At 39.2% G+C, this 21,478-nt stretch overlaps 1 protein-coding gene across 3 annotated transcripts in view; it reads left to right on the forward strand.

Annotated features, from left to right (window-relative positions):
- LOC117769157 (protein diaphanous homolog 1) overlaps nucleotides 1-21,478 on the forward strand; it is a 94,450-nt gene that overhangs the window by 12,852 nt on the left and 60,120 nt on the right. For 2 of the 3 annotated variants that reach the window (XR_004615162.1, XM_034597854.1), the window contains exons 2-15: nucleotides 7,229-7,255; nucleotides 8,293-8,457; nucleotides 8,814-8,915; nucleotides 9,474-9,604; nucleotides 10,589-10,672; nucleotides 10,768-10,831; nucleotides 11,635-11,774; nucleotides 12,096-12,201; nucleotides 12,376-12,486; nucleotides 12,713-12,831; nucleotides 14,094-14,210; nucleotides 16,577-16,692; nucleotides 18,987-19,051; nucleotides 20,917-21,096. Coding sequence is in view for 2 of the 3 variants with exons in the window: in XM_034597854.1 (XP_034453745.1) it covers nucleotides 7,229-7,255; nucleotides 8,293-8,457; nucleotides 8,814-8,915; nucleotides 9,474-9,604; nucleotides 10,589-10,672; nucleotides 10,768-10,831; nucleotides 11,635-11,774; nucleotides 12,096-12,201; nucleotides 12,376-12,486; nucleotides 12,713-12,831; nucleotides 14,094-14,210; nucleotides 16,577-16,692; nucleotides 18,987-19,051; nucleotides 20,917-21,096 (1,527 nt within the window). In the remaining variant the exon portion in view is untranslated. The remainder of the gene's footprint in view (nucleotides 1-7,228; nucleotides 7,256-8,292; nucleotides 8,458-8,813; nucleotides 8,916-9,473; nucleotides 9,605-10,588; nucleotides 10,673-10,767; nucleotides 10,832-11,634; nucleotides 11,775-12,095; nucleotides 12,202-12,375; nucleotides 12,487-12,712; nucleotides 12,832-14,093; nucleotides 14,211-16,576; nucleotides 16,693-18,986; nucleotides 19,052-20,916; nucleotides 21,097-21,478) is intronic. The other variant, XM_034597855.1, reaches the window with a different exon arrangement.

The raw sequence follows: 21,478 nt of genomic DNA on the forward strand, positions 1-21,478 counted from the left end.
CTGGAATACAATCATAATATCTCACACAGTCAGTGCACTCAAATGGACCTTGGATCGGTAGGTCAGCGAGGCGTGCAGGAGCATTAAACAGTGCAGCTTGGAGATGTGACCTCTAACCTCCGCACCGGGGAAAATATGGCCTTAGCTGTTTTGATGAGTCGTTATTTTTGCCTCCCTGTTTCAGTGTTGGTGTTTGTAACTGACTATCAACAGGCAGGGTATCTCTGAAACAATGACTACAACATCATCACAACCTGCTCTCTTAGTATAATGCTGGAATGCTGAGTGTTATTGCGGAAGGAGTAGGTTTTTTTTTACACTTCTAGCCTAGCAGCTTTTTTGACTGTGTAATTTCCTGCTTTGTTTCTATGTATAGGAAACTCTTCATCTGGGTCTGGGTGTGCCTGCCTTAGTGCTGCTTCCTTGTATGATATCATAAGTATGTAGCCATGGCAACATCATAAGCAGTATTAACTAGATGACAGACACACACACACACACACACACACACACACGTAATGCACTGCATCTCCACAACCATCTTTTTCCCCAACCTCATATAAAGTGGTCACAGGTTTTCACTAGTAAAATCCAGATGTTACACCCACATTGGTTCAAAATGTTTTCGGCAGGAATAACATTTATTGTCCCAAATTTCCTTTTACCCTCCATCTCCAGCCTACTTTTAATCCTTACTGCCACACGCCATACACTTTTCAAACATTCATGTCAGTCTCCCAGACCTATTCACACAGTATGAATATCCAGAAATGTTTTACAAATAACCTAAAAAAACTATACAGAATGCATGAGTGCAGCAATAATACAGAGATAGGTCATTACCTCAGCCAAGGACATAATGTTTTGATCTGTGTTTGTCTGTTTGTTGGCAGCATTACACAAAAACAACCGGGTGCATTAGCACTAAACTAGGTGGAGGGATGTGGTATGGCTTAAAGAATAACCCATTAAACTATGGTGCAGATGCAGGAATTTTTTTTACTTTAACATTGCAAAAAAAGCGTTTTTTGATGTCACCAATTTCCCAGAGGATAATGCGTACCTCTTGTTGGGGACTGAAATCTACAAGTGTGTGCTTATAGATTAGTGCAATGTAATTGGATTTATGGGGACTGTTGGGCTTTAATTGAGGCATGTGCTTTTCTGATTGCTAATGTAGTTTTGTTTCCTTTTCATTTCTGTAAATACCCTGTGAAGGTATAGTACAGTACGGTATGTTAGGACATGGCATGGTATAAGGTATCATCCATTTTTATATCATCCTAGTTTGTGCCTGGCAGATTTTAAGAAGTTGGCATCATGGCTGATCTGTTAAATTCACTGGATACATTTGTAGTCGTGTTTGTTCCATTAGTGTAATCCTTGAGCTCTCGGGACAGGTGAAATTCGTACCACGTTACATTTTGTATATTTGTAATATCCGTCTGAAAATTAAATTTTTTCCATATTACGCAGCCCAACTGTTTACCCAGTGTGCCTCAATTTGCACTGATCATCTGACAAAACTGTGTTGCTGCACACATTTGCCTGTAAAAGTGGCCACCCTGCTTTGTGTCAGTCTGCATTTATTCAGTTTTCATTGCAGCTCTGATTTACATAGTATCTCTCATCACTCTCAGGGCCTGCTACTTAAATATGTATGCACAGATAAGTGTAGGTACGCGCGCACACACCGAGAAACATCAGCATCAGTGTGTGACCGGCTCATTATATCACTGTCACGAGTCGAATGCTTCAGCTGATTTGCGTTCTCTTCAGCTGTCTGGTCTCCGAGCCAGAGAGAGGCAGACACAGCCTAATCTCCATCCTCCTTATTTTTGCTGCTGCCATCACGGCTGTGTAATTATGTTCCCTTTGAAACACTTAAATGTTCTGGATGTGTGTCTGGGAATTTGTGTGGATGTTTAGTAAGGGACATTGCTTTGGGGTACTTCAGGGGATTTGCACTTTGCAAAGCAACAATCAGTGAATCATCTTTTGATTTATTACTTTTGTACAATTGCTGCAATTGTGGTTTTAATCATTTATAACTGTACTGTAGTCTGTGTTGAGCAATGTCCGATGCACCATTTTTACCCGGCTACTGGCTCACATGGCCAGTAGATCATAGCTTTACTGTTGAATTAATGCATAACTAAATATAAAAGTTCACACTATGAAACAGAGACATATTTTCCTCTACTTGAGAAATTTGTGCAAGAAACAACTGCCTCCTAAAAAACCCCACAGCATTCAACATTAGACAGTCAGCAAAGTAAAAGTTTTATCTAAGTACGGTCATTGAGCAGTCAACAGCTCAATCACAAAACTCTGTGCTATAGGCACAAACATACTGGAACTCAGCACAAGCAATTTATAAGGAGTTTGTTTACTATGTTCACCTAAAAAACAGATGTGTTGTCTTGCTGAAAATACATCTATTGGCACATTATAAAAACCCACTGAGAACCAGAAAGCAACAATAGCTACAGGGGAAAGAAAAAGTATATGGTCACTGCCTAGACGGACCAGTGACTGGTTAGTCAACTTGCCCCGCATAAATCTGTACAGACCTCAGGCCATCGGGCAATCGGTTATGTGGGGACCTGCAGAAACTCATGTACATTCAATGTCTATGTTCACTTTTTTTCAGCCTAGCAACTATTCAAACTTATGTTATGATCATGCATATCCGAGTTGAATTATTTAGTGATTGTTGTTTGATTTCTACCTTTTTGAAGCTTTTTGTTGGGCTGTAACATTCAAATGGGTTAATTTCTCAGGCCCACATTTACCATTTTTCTGTGGATAAAGTAAAGTACGGTTGAACATGCCTTGTGACAAATAACAAATACTATTGAATACTTTCTCAGTCCCCATTGGAGGTGGATGAAACATATTTTCCAGCATCCACTGTTTATCTGGACTTAAACTGGATGTTAAACAGATTAGTTTTCAAAAGTCAAAAGGTCATTCTTACAGTGACCTCACAAAACATGTTCTGGCCTCGTGAATCCATCATGAAAATAATGCATTGAGAGAAACCAGACTTTTTTGGTGGTCAAAGGTCAAGGTGACTGCGACCTCACAAAATGTGTTTTTGGTCATAACAAAAAAATTCCCAAGCTAATATGACATTTTATTTCCAAAATGTCGAAGGAGTACTTCACTCTGGCATCACAATGATCTGCGAAAAAACACAATGGCCTTTTATTCAACACCCTAACTCAAGATGGAGAGATTGCGACAACATTTCCTGAATCTTGAGGCATACAACCTCGAAGTGGTTATTCTAGTTCCTTTTATTATCTGAACAAATGTCTTGTTAAATACTTCTCTATTAAAAGAGAAGACAAACTTTAGAAAAGACAAACCCAAAGTAGGGGTGGGACTGTCGCTAGCAAACAAGTTAGTAAATTGACATAGTTGTCTGACAGCATTAGCCAGCCAAATCTTCACTCTGCCACTAAAGTTTAACACACTGGCAAGCCTGAAGGAACAGACTTGAATAAATCTTTAATACCCGAATTTGTCTTCAGTAAATTGAGTACAGCATCTCTTGTTTTTCTTTGGTTAGTGTCCGTATTATGATGTGGCCACTGTGTAGACATGGCAATACCTTGGTAAAGTGTTTGTGTCTTAACATTCATCCAAAGAGGGAACCTCTCAGATTCACTACTTCATTTAATCACCTCCATTGTAGCTGATCAGATGATTAAGCTCATTTAATTGGCAGTCTGTGCTTGAAGAGCTCTCTGAATTATAATCAAGGAGGTTTGTGGGTTTGCTGTTGGGTCCAAAGTAAACATTCAGAGCCCATGTACAGGGAGCCCACTTTCATGAAAAAATGATAAATAATTTGGTTTATATAATGTAGCAAACGTGTGAAAGAGGCCCATCACATTCCTCGGATCCCAAAAACATGTCATTGCTTGTATTGTCCCACCATCATTTAAGAAATAGAAGGTCTTCAATATACAAAGACAATGAACATTCAAAAGAAGCCATTCGACAGATTTGAGAACCTGCAACTGCAGCTTACATTTGGCATTTTTGTGCAGTGATCTGATTAATCACCAAAGTAATTATTGATTTACTGTTTTGTTCATCAACTGTTTCATTAATTGACAATTCATTTCAGAGCTGGATTGGTTTTGGCAAAACTGAGAAAAAGGTCCGGTCACTTCTGTAAAAAAAAAAAAAATAAAATCAGACATTAGTAAATTCAGTCTATTCCTTTAATCTCAGCAGGATTACATCCTTCTGTTCAGTTTGTGGATGTCGAGCCTTTCACACCACAGGCTGAGTGGATTACTTCACTGTTATGTTAAGGATCAGTGTAGCTGAGATTTCTATCTTCCCGTTTCTCAATTCACATAAGCATAAATATCTAATATCGTAGAATAATTCAATATCTTCGTGACTGTCAGTGGATCCTTATACGATCATAACATGCAGTTGTTTCATGCAGTGCTTTCAATAAGATGATTCCTGTAAATTAATTAAAACCCAACGGTAAGTAAGTGAAGCTCTTCTTTGATGCTGTGCTTATTAGAAGAAAACGGTTATCTGATACGCAACGTTGCATTCACTGCTTTAGCTAAATTATATCCGTATCTTTATTATATATTAAACTCAGCTACATCTCCCAGCCATGTGAATAACTAATTAATACTTGCATCATTGGCTCGGCCATTTAATGGAGGCCTTGTAATCAAAGCGTCTCTGGGTGTGGATTTGTTGTAAAGTTCCCTTCAGACAAAGAGACTGTACTTAAAAGCCCCATCTGACCCCTCAGTGACTATCTTGACTCAAACACTGCAGCTGAGGATATCAATGTTTGCGTAGACTCTTGACTGTACTTGTGGTTTTAAAAGGCGGAAATGTACAGGTAGTTTAATTCAAGAACGTTCTGTTTCCTCCTGACACACTCCAAACACTTCAGTTGATTACCCAGAAGCCACCGTACCCACTGTCAGCTGCGTATTTTTTGTTCTGTGGGCTGAAGAGCACCACTACATTTGTTTTCATGTGTCTGCGGCTGTTGTGTGTGTGTGCATGGATTCAGGGTCTGTTATTTAATGGCAGCTGTGTAAGCAGAAACATCCCTATCTTGAATGTTGTCCCCATAATCAGAGAGTCTTCTTTCAGTCTCCCTCTTTCTTTGTCCCTTCTCTTTACCCCTTGTTTTCCTGCAAGTGAAGAATGTCCCATTAACTTGTCCAGCTGAGACAGTTGTCGTACAGGGATGACCTACGTTATTCTAGGTGTGCGAACACAAGGACACAGGAAGTCACTGTAACTAAATGAATGTTGTTGCAAAATCTGTAAAGTAAATACTTCCAACGATAAGGCATACCCATTTCAATAGGTGTTTGGTCAGTGAGGTCATCTGTTTAAATTATACACATAGGCAACTGTAGTAGGTGTTGGCTCAAACATGAAACCTGAATTATAACAATGAAATAATTCACCAAATTTGCTCTATAATGCACAACTAATTCAATGTTTAATAAAAACAAATATTTAAATGACTAAATGCAACACAAGTGAAAATATTTTTGCTTTGTCATCAATCTACACCTATTTTCTATTGATTTCTTAGCCTTATTAATTTGATGTGATTTATTTTGATGTAAAGGCTATTGGCGAACATACGCGAGTGTGGATTCAGGGAAAACTGCTGAAGGTGTAAACTGATTTGGAAAAATCACAGGTTCTAAATTATTGGTTTATAAAAGACAATCTTAGTTGATATCAGTAAATGTAATTCAGACAAACACATTTAAAAGTGTGAGCATCAGTTATATGGGAAACATTAGAGAAAGTACTTTTTTCAACAGTCCATGGTCTGACAAACTGTCTATATGGAGACAATTAAATTCTGTGGTTACCCTCCCTGGTGGGAGGCCAGCTAAGATGACACCGAAGGCCCAGCACAGAATACTAAATGAGGTAAAAAAGAAGCCTGCAGATCTTTATGTGCTGTTGACGTTTCGTTTGATTAATTTACATATCAGTGCCTTTTTTAGTTGTTTTTGTCAAGATGACTTCCATACAGAAGGTGAATACTATGCTGCAATAAAGTCAAATAATTCTGTAGTGTAATCCTCAGTTGTCACATTGTCAATGTCAAACTTAATAACATAAAGTTAAACCTGTCTGAGCTGCAGATTAGTATGTTTCTTAATGTGATTCTTTATGATTCTATAATGTGCCTTTGTTTAGATTTCTATATGTACGTCCTCTCTTAAGAACATTTTAGTAAATATATGAATATCTTTATAATATTCAAAACTTCCTTGCTAGTTAGTTTCCTTGGTGACATTAGTGCATTTTGCCTGATGGCCAGTCGTCAAGTCTTGTGCATTCATTCGAGCACAGTGAATAGACAAAACAAACATATTGTAACTTAGGCTTTGCAAAGAAAATGTATGTGTTCCGCTGCTATTCTGCTCTTTGGTATTTGACTCTGAAAACCCGGGTTAATGCCTTTTTATGAGGCTTTTTTTTTTTTACTTATGTTGTGAATAATGTAAAGGTCATGGAAAATATTTGCTACAGCTGTTTTGGTCAATAGTTGATTTATACACTTGGTTTTTCCCTTTACCTTGGATCTAATTTTTAAAGTTGTGCAATATGATATGTTTTTATAAGCTGTACAACAGAGAGGTTGGTGCATCTCTCTTCTCAGGCTTTAGCAGACAGCAGGTGAAGAGAAAAGATATTATGGTGTACTGTGCCCGACATGGATCATGGCAGGGCATATGTTGGTCTGGGTTGCAATAGCCATTCGTGCTTCAGTTCCCTGCAGCAACATTATTGGGTGTAGCGTGACATCTAGTGGTCAAAACCTGCTAGTGCGTCTTAAAACATTTTCAGGATACAATGTTGCCACTTTTGGACCCAACTCCTGATTACTGCCTTTCAAATGTCCTCATTAACCCTGTCTTCAATTGAACGTAGATGCATTTATCCTGTAGAAATGTGCGTGAATAACTGTTACGATTTGCCACAGTGATTTATTCACAGATTTTCTCTCTGTCCTGCTGTGAATCACTCATGAACTCTGACATCTTCCTGGATCCATTTCCTGTCATAAATAATTTCGGTCTAATTGATTCTTTCATTTTTTTTTCTCTCCCTCCAACTGTCTCCCTTCTCTTCACGGCTTTTCCCTGTCGTTTTTTTTTTTTCGGACCCTTCCGTACCATATTCTTCTCTACAGACACTCAAACGGCTGATTCCCGACGAGGTAGGTTTGTTACGGCCTACCACCATCACCACCTGTGCTTGACCCGTCAGTCTGTCACTGTGCTCTCTGATAAATTCTCTCACCAATATCCATTTAATGTCACGTCACCGTCTGTCTCAAACCTAATCCATCATCTGTGTTTTGTCTTGTGCTGTACTCACGTTGGATGTGCATGGTTTCAAGATGCACACTGACAGCATGAAATCCTTGGCACATACACTTGACAAGTGATGCCTCTATGTGCAGGCAACAGCAAGTTGCCAAGATCTTATTTATTTTTAATCAGTTGTTGTACAGGGCCATTATGTCAGTATGTGCCAAGGTCACCTTCACCCATAAATTGATGTTCTTCACTGTTGTTTTGTTTTTGTTTTTTGGCAACAAATAATAAACATATTACTCTCAAATATTTGCAATTTACCACACAAAGTCGTCATTTGTTAAAACTGTCACATATCTCACAGTTTCAAATGCATGTTGACTTTGTGTGGTGGTTTGTTGGCAGAACCCTTTGGTGTGTAATCCCTAATCTTCGTCTCACATTGGTAAAAGGTTTCTTTTGTTGAACATGTAATTGCCCAAAACAAATCCAGAAATAATTATTGCTCAGTTATTCAAAAAGATAAAATGATATTAACACAGTGGGCCCATTTTTTTACTGCGACTTGATTAGGGATTGCACCCTCATTTGTGTGTCCCTACAGTGACTACTTTTACATGGACAGTAATATTGCATAGGGCTTGTATGATACATGTTATTGACCTTATTCTGAATAAGACATTACTTGGATTTGATGTTTATATGAGTAACCAATAGAATATTCCATTCATGTTCCTGTTAAAATCATATATTCCATGTATGACCTTATTCGGATTAAGGTAATCATGAAATGCTGTTTACATGGCAGTGTCTTATTCAGGCTACCGTTTTAATCTCGCTAATATTGTAATGTCGCTGTCCACGTAAACGTAGTTTCTTCTTTGTTCTTCTGCTCAGACCTCTGTCCTCTAACCTGTCTTGTTGTTTGTTTATCCAGTTGGAGCGTTTCACCAGCATGAGAATAAAAAAGGACAAGGAGAAGCCTGGCCATGTGCCAAGTCAGCGTCACTCTTCAGCCGCAAACTATGAGATCAATGCTCAGTCCGCCTTGATGCCCGATCATTCTGATGAATATGTCCTGGAGCTCTTTGAACAGATGTTGGTGAGAAAGACATGAAACGTTTGCGTGTGTGTAAACCCACAAATATTTAATCACTCACTAAATAATAACCCTTCATATTGATTTATCCCAATACTGGTCAATGAATTTTGACAACATTGTGTGATTTCTGTACGAGATGGTTTTTCTGTAGAAAAGATGAGTAGGAAAGATGAGCTGACATGTAATTCTTCAAATACACCAATATGATATTGGTTACATTTTTATGATGCGTATATTTGCTGTTTATTCAGTCTACAGATTTTTCATTGAGCTACATATCCTTGTCTCACAGTATGTGGTTTATCTCTCCATCCTACTCCTTTTCTTCCTGTCTTCCTCCTCCTGTCTTCCTCCAGGTGGATATGAATCTGAATGGGGAGAAGCAGCAACCTCTGAGAGCGAAAGACATTATGATCAAGCGAGAGATGGTCTCCCAGTACCTCCACACGTCCAAAGCCGTTAGTACCAAAATAAGAATTTTGCCAACACATTGTGCTGAAGGGAATTTTGCAGGAAGCTGATTGCATGTTGTTGTTGTTGTTGTTGTTTTCTGTTTTGGCCAAAATCGGTTACATTGCCTTTAGACCTTAACATTTCATATCATCCTATTTTAAAAACATATACATAGTGCTGCATATGGATCTGTTCTTTTAGTCAGTAAGACTCTACTATCTAGGAATTACTATTCATGCACCTGTGCACACAAGGGCCCTTTCTTGACTGTTAATTTCCAGGTTTGAAGTATTTGCATTTTATTTTACTTTCAAAAGCAGCAGATGAAATATAATCAACAAAGCAGAAATCAAGTAGCTCAAAGGGCTTGTAAGAGCAGGCACAGATGGCTGCTCGCACAGTTCATTTAACTGTGAAATATTCCTATTAGAATATCAACTTTTCAAATTATGCTTGAGTGTTGCCCTCTGTGCCCTCCTGATGTGCTTTCTTGTGGAAAATAAAACAAATATAAAATAGGTGCAAGACAACAAAGGGATTTAGTGTTTGTGTTTGTCCATCAGGGCCAAAACCAGAAGGAGAGCTCTAAATCAGCCAGGATGTACATCCAGGAGTTAAAGTCAGACTACCGAGACACACCACTGCTGAGCTGCCTGGAATCTCTACGAGTCTCCCTCAACAACAACCCTGTCAGGTAATACACACACGTATACTACAGATACACACACTGCCTATCAAACTGCTGCATTAAGCCTAATAAATGCAGGAATTGCTTTAAAATATCTCCTGGTGCAGCCAAGTCAGAGTTAAGATCACAGGTCAGCTGAGAGCTTGAGAAGGACATAAAATTGCTCATCTTTCATTGCGGTGTTCAGACACACAGAGGGGATAAAGATGATTCAGATGCATTCATAAAGGTCTCACTTGCTCCTAAAGAAGCCTCAACTAAAAACTGGCATTAACACACAACAATGCAGTGTTACATATCAGGTCGAGCGTTGCACTCACACAGGTGATGGTAATGCAGCTTTAGAGAGTATTTTCTGTTTTATATTTTCACATATATTTCAATAGATTTATTTAGTTTTAACATTAGAGTCTTTGTTGACCAGTGGTAAGGCGTGCCATTAATCACTGGGATTCAAATTTCTAAAGCATTTTAGTTGCAGTGCAATATGCAATTACTGTTCAAACTAATTTAAGTGAGTTCATTATTTTTATTCTTCATTGTTTTCCTTTTTTTGACATTTATATAAATACCACATCAACTATCATTATTTAAAAGACAGATTTGCAAGACCAACAGGTTTGAGAAGGGAGTGACGTGTTTTTAATTTTGATAACGCAATCAGCAAATTCTTGTTTTGTCAAGAAGTACAAGTAAGTCATAATAGGAAAAATGGAAACCGAGTTTAAACGGTCTACTTGTAATTTGGGCCGAACAGACCCTCGAAGCACAGGGAACATTGTTGCCATTAATTTCATGTATTATACTTTTTTACAAGTATGTAAAATAGTGTATTCAGAAGACACAAGCATTTAAAAAATAAATAAATTTAACAAAATTAAATTGTTAATAAAATATTCTCATTGGGAATGGAGAATACCAAAGGAAAAGGTGTGCAAAGAAATCTGCATATATAAAACCGTGTACTAATCGTGGACTTTTCACCTCCAGTTGGGTGCAGAACTTTGGAGCTGAGGGTCTGGCCCTGCTGCTGAATCTGCTGAGAAAACTACAGGAAGAGAAAGACGAGTACCCGTAAGACACTTGCACCACAGAGTGCTCAACATTACTTTCTATCAGTGTGTTTGTAATAAACTTTCTATCTGTCTGTGCTTTCTTCTTCCAACTAGAATGATGGGAGTGAAATGCCAACATGAAATCATTCGATGTCTTAAAGCCTATATGAACAACAAGGTAAGACTGTTACCTTACATACATCAAAATACGTAATCCTTTCTTTAGTAGAACTTGTAATACAACCATCAGCTCCTTGTTGTAGTGTAGCAATTGCTCCAGTAGAGGGCATCATTAATATAATGAAAGAACCTTTGGTCCACTCAATGCACTGGATGCAGGCACTAAAACAATCTGAAATGCTTTTGTGCATTAACCTTGGGTAACTGTTATGAAGCTATTCAAAGTCTATCATATTTAAGAATTAAATATCACTAATAAAGTATCTTATATGGTGCATAAGTGACACAGGATACTACACTACTCAACTCGGGTATAAACTGAATTTTAAAACAGGGACATTACGACAATATAATTATCTTTCAAATTTGGTTGTAATCCGAATTGACCGAAGTCAGTCTTACTTTTATAAATGGATATTAGACAGATAATTGTGAATTAACAATATGATATTTTGGATTTGTATAAGTACACATTTATTTAAAAACAGATTGTCATAGTCTCTGCTTATCATGGTCCACATTAACAGCTTAAAGTATAAATGCTAACTGTAGATAGTTATGTAATCTGTGCTCCTTATGTACCATTTTAAAAGTGCTAGCGCTTATCATTACACCAACATAATATCAGTAAATATATATTCATGTCATGTATTTACGAGTTGTTGTTGTTGTTGTAGTACATTTTATCTGGACCAAGAGAGACTCATTCTTCTGATATAAACACTGTAATTTGAAGCATGAAAGCCCTGCCTGCAGACTTTGTGCTTACTCTCCTCCTCCTTCCCTTTCTCTCTTCCTTAGCATGGTTTGACATCCATGCTGGAGTCAGAGGAGGGAATTCCTCTGCTGGTCAGAGCCATCAACCCCACGGTGCCTCACATGATGGTGGATGCTGTCAAGCTGCTCTCTGCCATCTCCATTTTGGAACATCCTGAGAACCTGTAAGCATTAGTGACAGGTTGATGCAATGCCATGTAATCCGTTGCCCACAGAAGTTATGCCCAAACCTTCCCCACACAAATCAAATATGAAGGGTTGCCCCAATTTACAGTCTTGACCCGCTCTGTTGGATAACAACTTAGGATTGGTGTTAGTAACTGAGTTTCTGTTCTCTTTCACCTGTCAGGTTCTATGAAGAGCTTTCCATATTAAATCATTATGGGGAAAAAAAGAAATTTCCATGACAAATATTCTACATATGTATTTTTGAAATGTAGCTACATGCAGTAACATTTTGTTTAAATCACTGTCTATTTTTGCAGCCATGAACGTGTTTTGGAAGCCATTACAGAGGAGGCTGAGAAACGGGATATTGAGAGGTTTCAGCCTCTCATCGCAGGCATGACCATTCAGAACATTGCTCTTAAGGTATATACTGTACACAGATGCAACCACATACTTTATTAATTGTAAATCCACCGGTGTGGCAGCACTAGTTGATGCTATTTGCTGACAACTGGTATGTTATGTTCTATTTCAGTTATCGTCTCACCAGTTAGCATGATTTGCAAAACTGACTTAATGAGTTTTTTTTTGGGACAGGGTGGCTGCATGCAGCTAATAAATGCCTTGATCAGCCGAGGAGAGGAGTTGGACTTCAGGATCCATATTCGCTCGGAGCTGCATAGACTGGGACTCAGAGACCTGCTGACGGTACAGAAAACACTCTTTGATCTTTCTCTCAAAGTGACTCTCCAACAACACACATTTGCACAGCGTAGTTCTTATACCTGTCTTGCTGACAGGCTGAACACTCGTACGCCGTAAAAGAAACTTTCTCTCAACTACCCAAACTCTGTGTTTGATTGTCACACTCTTCCTGTTATTCTCCCTCTTGCCTTTTTATCCCTCTGCCCGCATCCCATCCCTCTCCCCGCAGGAGGTGCGGACGATAGAAAATGAAGAGCTGAGGGTGCAACTTACAGTGTTTGATGAGCAGGCGGAGGATGACTCTGAGGACCTCAAAGTACGTCTTGATGACATCCGCATCGAGATGGAATATCCTTCCACTGGGAAAAATTGTCCCTCTGTAGAAATTCAAGGTCTACTTTCTGACTCTTGAAAGTGAGAAGCATCAGCCGGACAAAATCTATAACTTGGGTGCATCATATTTTTGATATTTTTGCGTACTCATCATTTTGTGTTTAAATTACATTGCAAGCTTGATAAGTGAGAGGAATAACCACCACCCAATTAGTTTTTCACAAAAAAATATGCATGATTCTGACAGTGTGTAGAATCTATAAAAATGAGTCACAAAAGTTTGCTCCTTTCTTCCCCTGTATAATCAGCCTGACCACTTTTCTTCACAGACAGAAGAAAATGTAATATTTGCATACTTAATAAGCATAAGCTTGCAGGCCCTGGGGACACTGTAGCCCTCTGTAGACGTTTCACATTCAAAATTCATCCTGGCCAATTAGTATCTCAAAGACATTAGCTACCGTAGTGCTGTTAAGACAGCAAAACACCCAACTAAAATTCAACACTGCTCTGTTTGATCTCTAAATGATCCCCTTTCACTATAAATACATATAAGTGTCAGTCCAGTTACGTACGCAACAACATTGTAAGCTAATTATCTAAGTATTGATTTCTATTGTATATAGGTTTGATGATTCATGCTACTACACTTTGATATCATTGTGAACACATGCATACTACTTTGATAGATGACTACTTTATGAAAACCTGGACCTAAAATGGCTCAATAGCTTCATGCTGTACAGTTTATAACAGTAGAACCACGTTCATAATGATGATGTCTTATTTAAATAGACGGATGCTAAGGATGTTGTTTCATATTTATCACACAGCATTTACCATTTTCAACTCTTTAATTTCTTCATCCAGGATAGACAGGTTGTCAGTAAAAGCTGCTGTTATGCTTTCTGTTACTTTTGACGTGCAGTTACAATTTCCAACACAAGATGTCTCCCAGACGTTCACAACCCAGTGTTCACGCAGTCCTGAGTCTGTCTGGCTCTGGCTATAACTAAAACTAAGAGATAATGTAACACAGCACGTCAAATTAACTTTGAAAACATAAACAAACCAAACGACAGAGATCATCAAATGGATGACAAGTCCAGCATCACTCACATTTTCATGTCTCTTATATCCTGCAATGCACAAATGACAGTGTTGAGTATACCTAATTTATACAGGAAAATGTTGCAAGACGAGTCAGCTTTGTCGGTGAAGTAACTGTTAATGATATTGTGTGTTTAATAATTGGACCTTAACTTGTTTTGCTTCACTGATGTGAGGGAAGTATTTGAGATCCTGGTCAACACTGTGAAGGACTCCAAAGGGGAAAGCCACTTCCTGTCCGTGATGCAACATCTGCTGTTGATCCGCAATGACTATTTGGCCAGGTGACATACACAGTACACACTCTTGCATGATGATACTCTCTCACACTTACTCTGCTCAATTATTCAGATCTTCACACAGTTGAGTTGATGTAATTTAGTTTCGCGACAACAGGGTAGATACTGTATCATCTGGGATATATTGCTGTCCCATTATTGTGATGCAGTTTTCTTTTTTGGGTAATAAAACAAGTATATGGCAAATTGTTAGATTTTTTCTGTTTAAGCGTAATGAAAAAATAATGGCTGTGTTTGATCATCTTATTACTTCACACTTTATTGGAAAAGCTACACAAACCCACAAATACTATATACTTTTTTTCACAGCCTGTATGAAGACCGCACATATAACACAAATAGCAATCACTATAGAGGTGGACAGAGGACAACTCCATGAAGCACAATGCAAAAGTGCCACGCAATTCCTACATAGTGGTTGTGCAGTTGTAGAAATAAAACCAAAATAACCATGACAAAAGGAAGAAGGCAAAAAATTTGCTCAATTTCTTTGTTGCCTCTCTTCATCCACCTCTCCCTGCGCTTATCCCCTTCCCTTCATTTGCTGTTTGTTGTCTAGACCCCCGTTTCTGAGCCGTGAAATTAATACACGCAAAGAAGTCCAATTCCATTTTAATAGAAATGAGCACAATCTCCTCTTATCACCAGAAAAATGCTAATGTCTCTCTCTGTGTCTTCCACCGCCCTGGGTGGTTTAGTTGTGGAAAAATATAGGGAAAGGAAGAGAGAATGATTGAAAGACAAGATGAGAGTAGATGGTGTTTGCACATTTAAACACAGTTGGTCCACTTTAACACATAACATTGAAAGGACTAATAGTTTTCTTGACGTAATATTACAGAAAAGAGACAGAGAACACAACAATATGTGCAGTCGTGCACATATTTGGATTGTGTTAGTAATGTTGTCCACTGTTGTCTTGGTGGTTTCACACAGGCAGGAAATTGGTGTATTTTTAGCATTGTTTGGGGAATAAATTGTGAGGATGGAAACGGTAGGATGGCCTAAACAACCGGTCCCAGCTGAAGTATCCCCCCCCGCCCCCCTCCTCTATTACTTCAGTCCTTCCCTTTCTCTAATCCTGCTTTTTCCATCCAGGTGATCCAGTGGAACACAATAGAGGTTGTCTGTAATGGACTCCGCTGAGAGAGACAGGAAGTAGGGGTGGGAGGGAGAGCTGCAGAATGGCAGAAAATACTGCTTGGTAATTACAGAGATGAAAAGAGAAGGGAGGCGGAGGGTGAGACAATAATGGGAAAGAAATTGAGAGTTGAGGTAAATTGCTAGGTAGATGCAGAGAGAATGAGGGAGGTACCTACACGGAATGGAAGAGTTGGCATTTGTGTCACAATGAATGATCGACTACCTGCTGCGTCGTGCTTTTTTCATATTTGCTCTCTTCTATTTCGACCTCAAGTTGAGATGGAGTAACTAATGCATTCATATAATGGTCAGACTTGGAGCCATGTGCGGACTATGGGTTATCACAGTCTGCGATAAAGGGCTTTATTGATGAAGAAAAATCTGACTTTGTATATGTAGTTTAGGATTTTTCAAAATGTATTTACCGTTATCCCTTCCAACCACATTATTTATAATATACCTAAAAAATATAACTGTCTAAATTTGATTAAATCAGGATTTAATGTGTTTTCATGAGGATGATGTAGGATGTAGTCAAATAATATATTTCACTTTGACTCACTGCCACTAGATGTCTCTCTTGCTCCACTAATAAATCTCTTGAATCACAGTGAAGGATTGGAATAAGTGTTAGACAGAGACAGGATGACTAAGAGAGATGAGGAAAGGGGGAGGGGGGGCAGACAGAATAAATAAAGTATTGAGTTTGTGACTCTGGCTGCATCTAATGGGGTCAGGGAATAAGACACCTCCAAAATTGAGTGTCTGTGTGAAGCCAGCTTGATCAGACAGGGCGCTGGGCACACACCAACACACTCTCGCGAGCACAGTTGCACACAATCAATCTTTGTGACAAGAAACTCAAACTGTCATGCTGGCACAGACAGCCAATCTCAGTTACAAAGACGGAGTGACAGAGCATGAGTGTTCACACATTTATCTGAACAAATGAACCTACTTGCTCTTTCAGTCAATCCCATACTCTACTCACATATGAGCCAAGTTTTTTTGTTAATGTGTAGAATATACTGGTATTGTGAAGTACATACATATGCTATATTTGCTATTGTGCCACTAGTAACACTTGCTTTTTTTCCCCCAAGCACCACATAAAAGTTCTCATTCTCTACCATTACCCTCCCTCCCTTCTTCCGCATGTCTCTCTCCATCTCCCACTCCATCCGTCTGTCACACCCTCCTCCCCACAGGCCTCAGTACTACAAGTTGATAGACGAGTGTATCGCTCAGATCGTGCTTCACAGGAATGGGGCTGACCCTGACTTTAAGTGCCGTAACCTTAGCCTCAACATTGAAGGCTTGATAGGTGAGTTGTTGTGACCAGAACAAACACATGTGTGATCAAGTCTTTACTTTCCTCTGTCTATGTGCCCATCACCTGTGTGTATGTCTATGTGTGTGTGTTGTGTTGTGTGTGTGTATTTGTGTATATATATATCTATATATATATATATATATATATATATATATATATATATATATATATATATATATATATATATATATATATATATATATATATATATATGTATACACAGAATACACATGGGCTCGAAAAATCAAACTTTACCCAGCAGTACTGTGACATTCACACCATATTTCATTACCCCGCTCCAATCACTGACACAACTACTGTGTTGCTGTCAATTGCAATAAACATGCCTCTGCGTGATTTCATTTAAGTAAATTTGGTCATAATACATGTGCATTCACCAAGAATCACCACAGGGTGGTGCCAGAGAGGGAACACACCTTGATGTGGGGTAAATTCTGCTACAGGTTTTACAGAATAAATCTTATCACAAGGATAAAAGATTTGCCAAATTAAGAAATCCCAGAATCTGATTTCAAAATACATTGGGTAATATTTCTTTGTCCTTTTCCAATGTTTGATCCCTGACAGATATATAATGCTACATTGGTGAGATGGTAACTTTCAGTGACCGGTGGTGATTGTATCTGTATAATATTTGTCAGCTGTGCTTCCCATGCGCTTGTATCTGCGACTATCTCCTATGTTTTAGTTCCTGTGAGGAAGACACAAAATCCCCTCAAACAACAGTAGTGACGCAGACTTTTCTTTACTGATCAGGTCACGTCGACCACCGAGCCAATTCCTCTCCTGTCCCCCTCTGTTGAATACAAACACCAAATGTTTCATTTTCATCAAGTGTCTTGGTGAAAACACACAGATCTTGTGAACATGACTGGCATCTCTAAATGTTGACTAGCAAACACCTGCTGACTATTAAACTAAACCAGAGCAGAGTTGGAGGTGTATAGGCCACGTCTCAGGAGTTCAATACTCCTTTATGGCAGGTCTCCGTTGCTCACCGCAGGAGGCTCTAATTGCGCTGCTTCTAAATGTGTCCTGACACACACACACAGGCTGGCTGGCCTCCTTTAAGACTGCCAGAGTTATTATCGGTGGAAAGCAGCCCAATTCTGCCCCGCATGCATTATTTAGTGTTTTTCTTTGAACTCTGAAATTCAGCACAGTTTTTCCCCACATTCTGTCTCCCTTAGTGCTCCCTCTCTTCGAAGTTTGTCCCATTTAGCCCAACCACCATGACAGAAGTAACACCCCCCCCACCATTACGCATCCAATAACCATGTGCCATCTACTCATACACAAAATGCACACTCTGAAATTGTATGTGGGTTGGCGTTTTATTGTGAGGTGCTTTCATCCGGCAAAACCTCCTCTTTCACAAAATAGAGTTCTCCTTTCGCTCTGGCTTGCTTACAAACTCATCTAGATATACAAAACCTGGCAGAGTTTCAACTCCTTTTTTCCACTAGCCATATTTTAATTGCAGCTGAAGACTCGCACTTTATCTCACTATCTGTATGATTCACTTTTCTATGAGTTTATGCGCTTTCTTTATTTTCGGTTTTAGCTTTTCACAGCTCTCCTGTCTCCGCGATCTATCTGCTTGATCCCCCTCCTGGGCAGCATGATTAGCCGTCTTTGATCCACTGACTTTGTGCTATTCATCTTCATGTTAATTAGCTCCTTTACTGCACATGCTCGCTAAGCCCCTTGGCTCTGAACCACCTGTAGACCCCACATTTATTCTGGAAAAGTATCCCATTGGTCATCCTGTGTCCTTATCACCCTGTCCTCTGTCAGGCAGAATCTCTGATAATGGGATTACTCGCAGACTGTTGTATAGTCGTTCGTGTATTTTCTTTCTGAAAAATAATGGGTGGGGGGGGAATATAAGACTTTAAAAAAGTGGTGTCAGATGAATTTCGCTCCCTCATCTCCTCCACATAGATATATTCAGACAAAGGTCTTTAAAGGTAATGATGTGAAGAAGAAGCATGCACAAGATAGCATCCTATTGTAACGAGATGCCTCCACAGTGCTCTCACAGTCCTTGACTTTGAGTCATGAGATAAGGAAAAAGAGGGAGATAGGATGCCTTCTCTGTGTGTATGTGTCTGTTTGTGAATGTGTGTGTGCACACAGCATGTGCCAGACTGAAGGGTACAATGTCTTCACAGCCAGACGTGCACAGCTGCGGCGTCTGAATACCTTATCTTACCCACATCCCTTTTTTTCCTCTTTTTCTTTCTCCTGTCTTTTGTCCGCAGACAACATGGTGGACCAGACCAAGGTGGAAACCAGTGAGGCCAAGGCCACTGAGTTGGGGAAGAAGGTGAAATACAGTTATTCACAATGAAAATAATAACATACACACACTCACACAACAATAGCATGACATACACACAGACCTATTTACGTGTCAATCTAGAAGCACACAAGCTATTACGATCATATGGACACAAAAGGGAAAAGAAACATACATTTCCCCTTGATACACACTGACACACTAGGATCATAATGAAATTCTATGGAACCAGTGTCTGGCTGAGATGGGATGACAAATGAGAAAAAAGGAGAAACCGGGGGTGAGAGAATGAGCATACACATCTCTGACAGCCAACCAACAGACACATTTTACTGGCTCGCAAAACACACACACACACACACACGCACACATTCACATTCACACAAGGGGGTAAATGCCTTGATTGCGGCATGCTGTTACTCTGATGTTTCTGTCCGAGTGACAGGATAATTGCCAAGAGGGAGGTAAAACTAGCGTTCATCCTGGCACACATGAAGACACGCACACTCAGACAGGATCATATCCACACGCTTACGTCCACACAAATACACATCGCATGAACACACTTGGATTCATTTTTGTTGACCACACGCACACCATAGTGCTAGTTGTGCATGATGGGGTAATTGCAGGCAGTCTCTTTGGCAGGAATTAAGGATGAGGCTGTCAGGACGCTGACAGCGAGAGTAACGGATCTGCTGTCTGCAAATTAAACAGCCATGTGTGTGTCTGTGTGTTCATGTATTCATCCGTTTAAATACACTTAGCGTGTTTGTCAAGTAAAAAACCCACGAACATTTAATGGAAGTTAGAAAATTAAACACTGAGATGAAAATGTTTCTCCTGCTCCTTTTTTCATTTCGGATGTGAAGTCGTTAAAAAAGGAAAGTGAGAAGTGAGCTCATACAAGTGCACTGAAGCAGTCTAACTCAATAATTGACACTAATTTGCAGTGTAAATTATACAATGAAATTGAAAGCACCAGACTGCAGGAAATGGCTTCCACAGGTCTATGAGATATGGAAACTGCTGCAGCTTCAAAAGGGAGGCTGAAGGCTTGTGCATGCACACACACTTTGCTCCAATATCTCACCAGAGAACCAGTGTTCTGGTAGCTTCAGGATTCTAATGTATTTACTGTGTTGTAAAGTGGTTTACTTCACAATCATCCTTTAAATGACTTGTTTATGAAACGACTTCTTAGCTCAACCTTATTCTTTAGGTAGTGCCCCTCTGATTTGCAGCTTCACTACATTCATTCGTATCTCATTTTATTCAGCCTTTATTTTATAAGGCTTGTTTGACAGAAAATCATGAGCAGGGAAATCTATTTTGTTAGTCAGTTTTATATTCTCACATTATGGCTGATGTCAAGCAGAGAATTGTGTCTTTTTAAAACATTGCTATCGTAATTTATGACGTTATTATTCCTCAGTTTTGAATTCATACTTAAAATAATTTTAAATTTTCAGCCACTCCAAAAAACAACATTTTGATCATATTTTTCTATGCACACTACTTTACAATGTTTTATTTACTCCGTTCTGTCTGTCGCCCATCCTGAGTTTCTCCTAACGAAGGGGAAGAGATTTGTTTACCAGGTGGATGTGGCTGTCACTGGTGGAACTGCATCAGCAAAAGTTGCACACAATTAATTGAATATTCAGGACACAAACATACCAGACATGCCACTTTCAACAAAGTGGCACAGTATCTATTTTTTAGCGCCTTCGTGAAATCTAAAAAGAAACAACAACATTGTGTTCTGCCCACAACATCATGCCAATTGGAAGTGGCTTCCACACAGAACTTTCACCAGAAACTGTTCCCAGCACTTTTTTAGGAACTGTACCTAAGTCTATTTCTCTCTCCATGACTCTTATGTGCATTAGCTGGATGCAGAGTTGACGACGCGCCACGAGTTGCAGGTGGAGCTGAAAAAACTGGAGGGCGACTACGAGCAGAAGCTGCGGGACCTGAGCCAAGAGAAGGAACAGCTGGCCTCTTCTAAGCAGGAGCGAGAGAAGGAGAATCAGGGACTACAACAAGATCTAAACACTCTGAAACAGCAGGTACAAACAAACACATACACACACACACACACACACCTGGCTGTGTGAGCCTTAATGCCTTTTTAATTCAAATAACTCAAAATCTTAAAGAGTTTACAATTTTTGGCTTTTTTCAAGTCAACAAGGTTAATTGGAAAACTTATTTATAGAATTTCTCAATGTGTGAATCAATCTTGACATGCCAATTTTTTTGCCTGAGTCTGAAAGTAATGCACCCAAAATAAAAAGGTTACTAGTCTTCAAGTCGATAGTGGTCTCCTCTGAAAGATTAAAGTCACAATGACTATATGAGATGCTGAAACAAAATCAGTTACACCAAAACCAAAAACTGTCCAACATCTATGCACACACCCACACAAACGCAGAAGGCTCCTGGCCTTAA

The sequence above is a fragment of the Hippoglossus hippoglossus genome, chromosome 10 (genome assembly GCF_009819705.1).
Source record: "Hippoglossus hippoglossus isolate fHipHip1 chromosome 10, fHipHip1.pri, whole genome shotgun sequence".
NCBI classification, from domain to species: domain Eukaryota; kingdom Metazoa; phylum Chordata; class Actinopteri; order Pleuronectiformes; family Pleuronectidae; genus Hippoglossus; species Hippoglossus hippoglossus.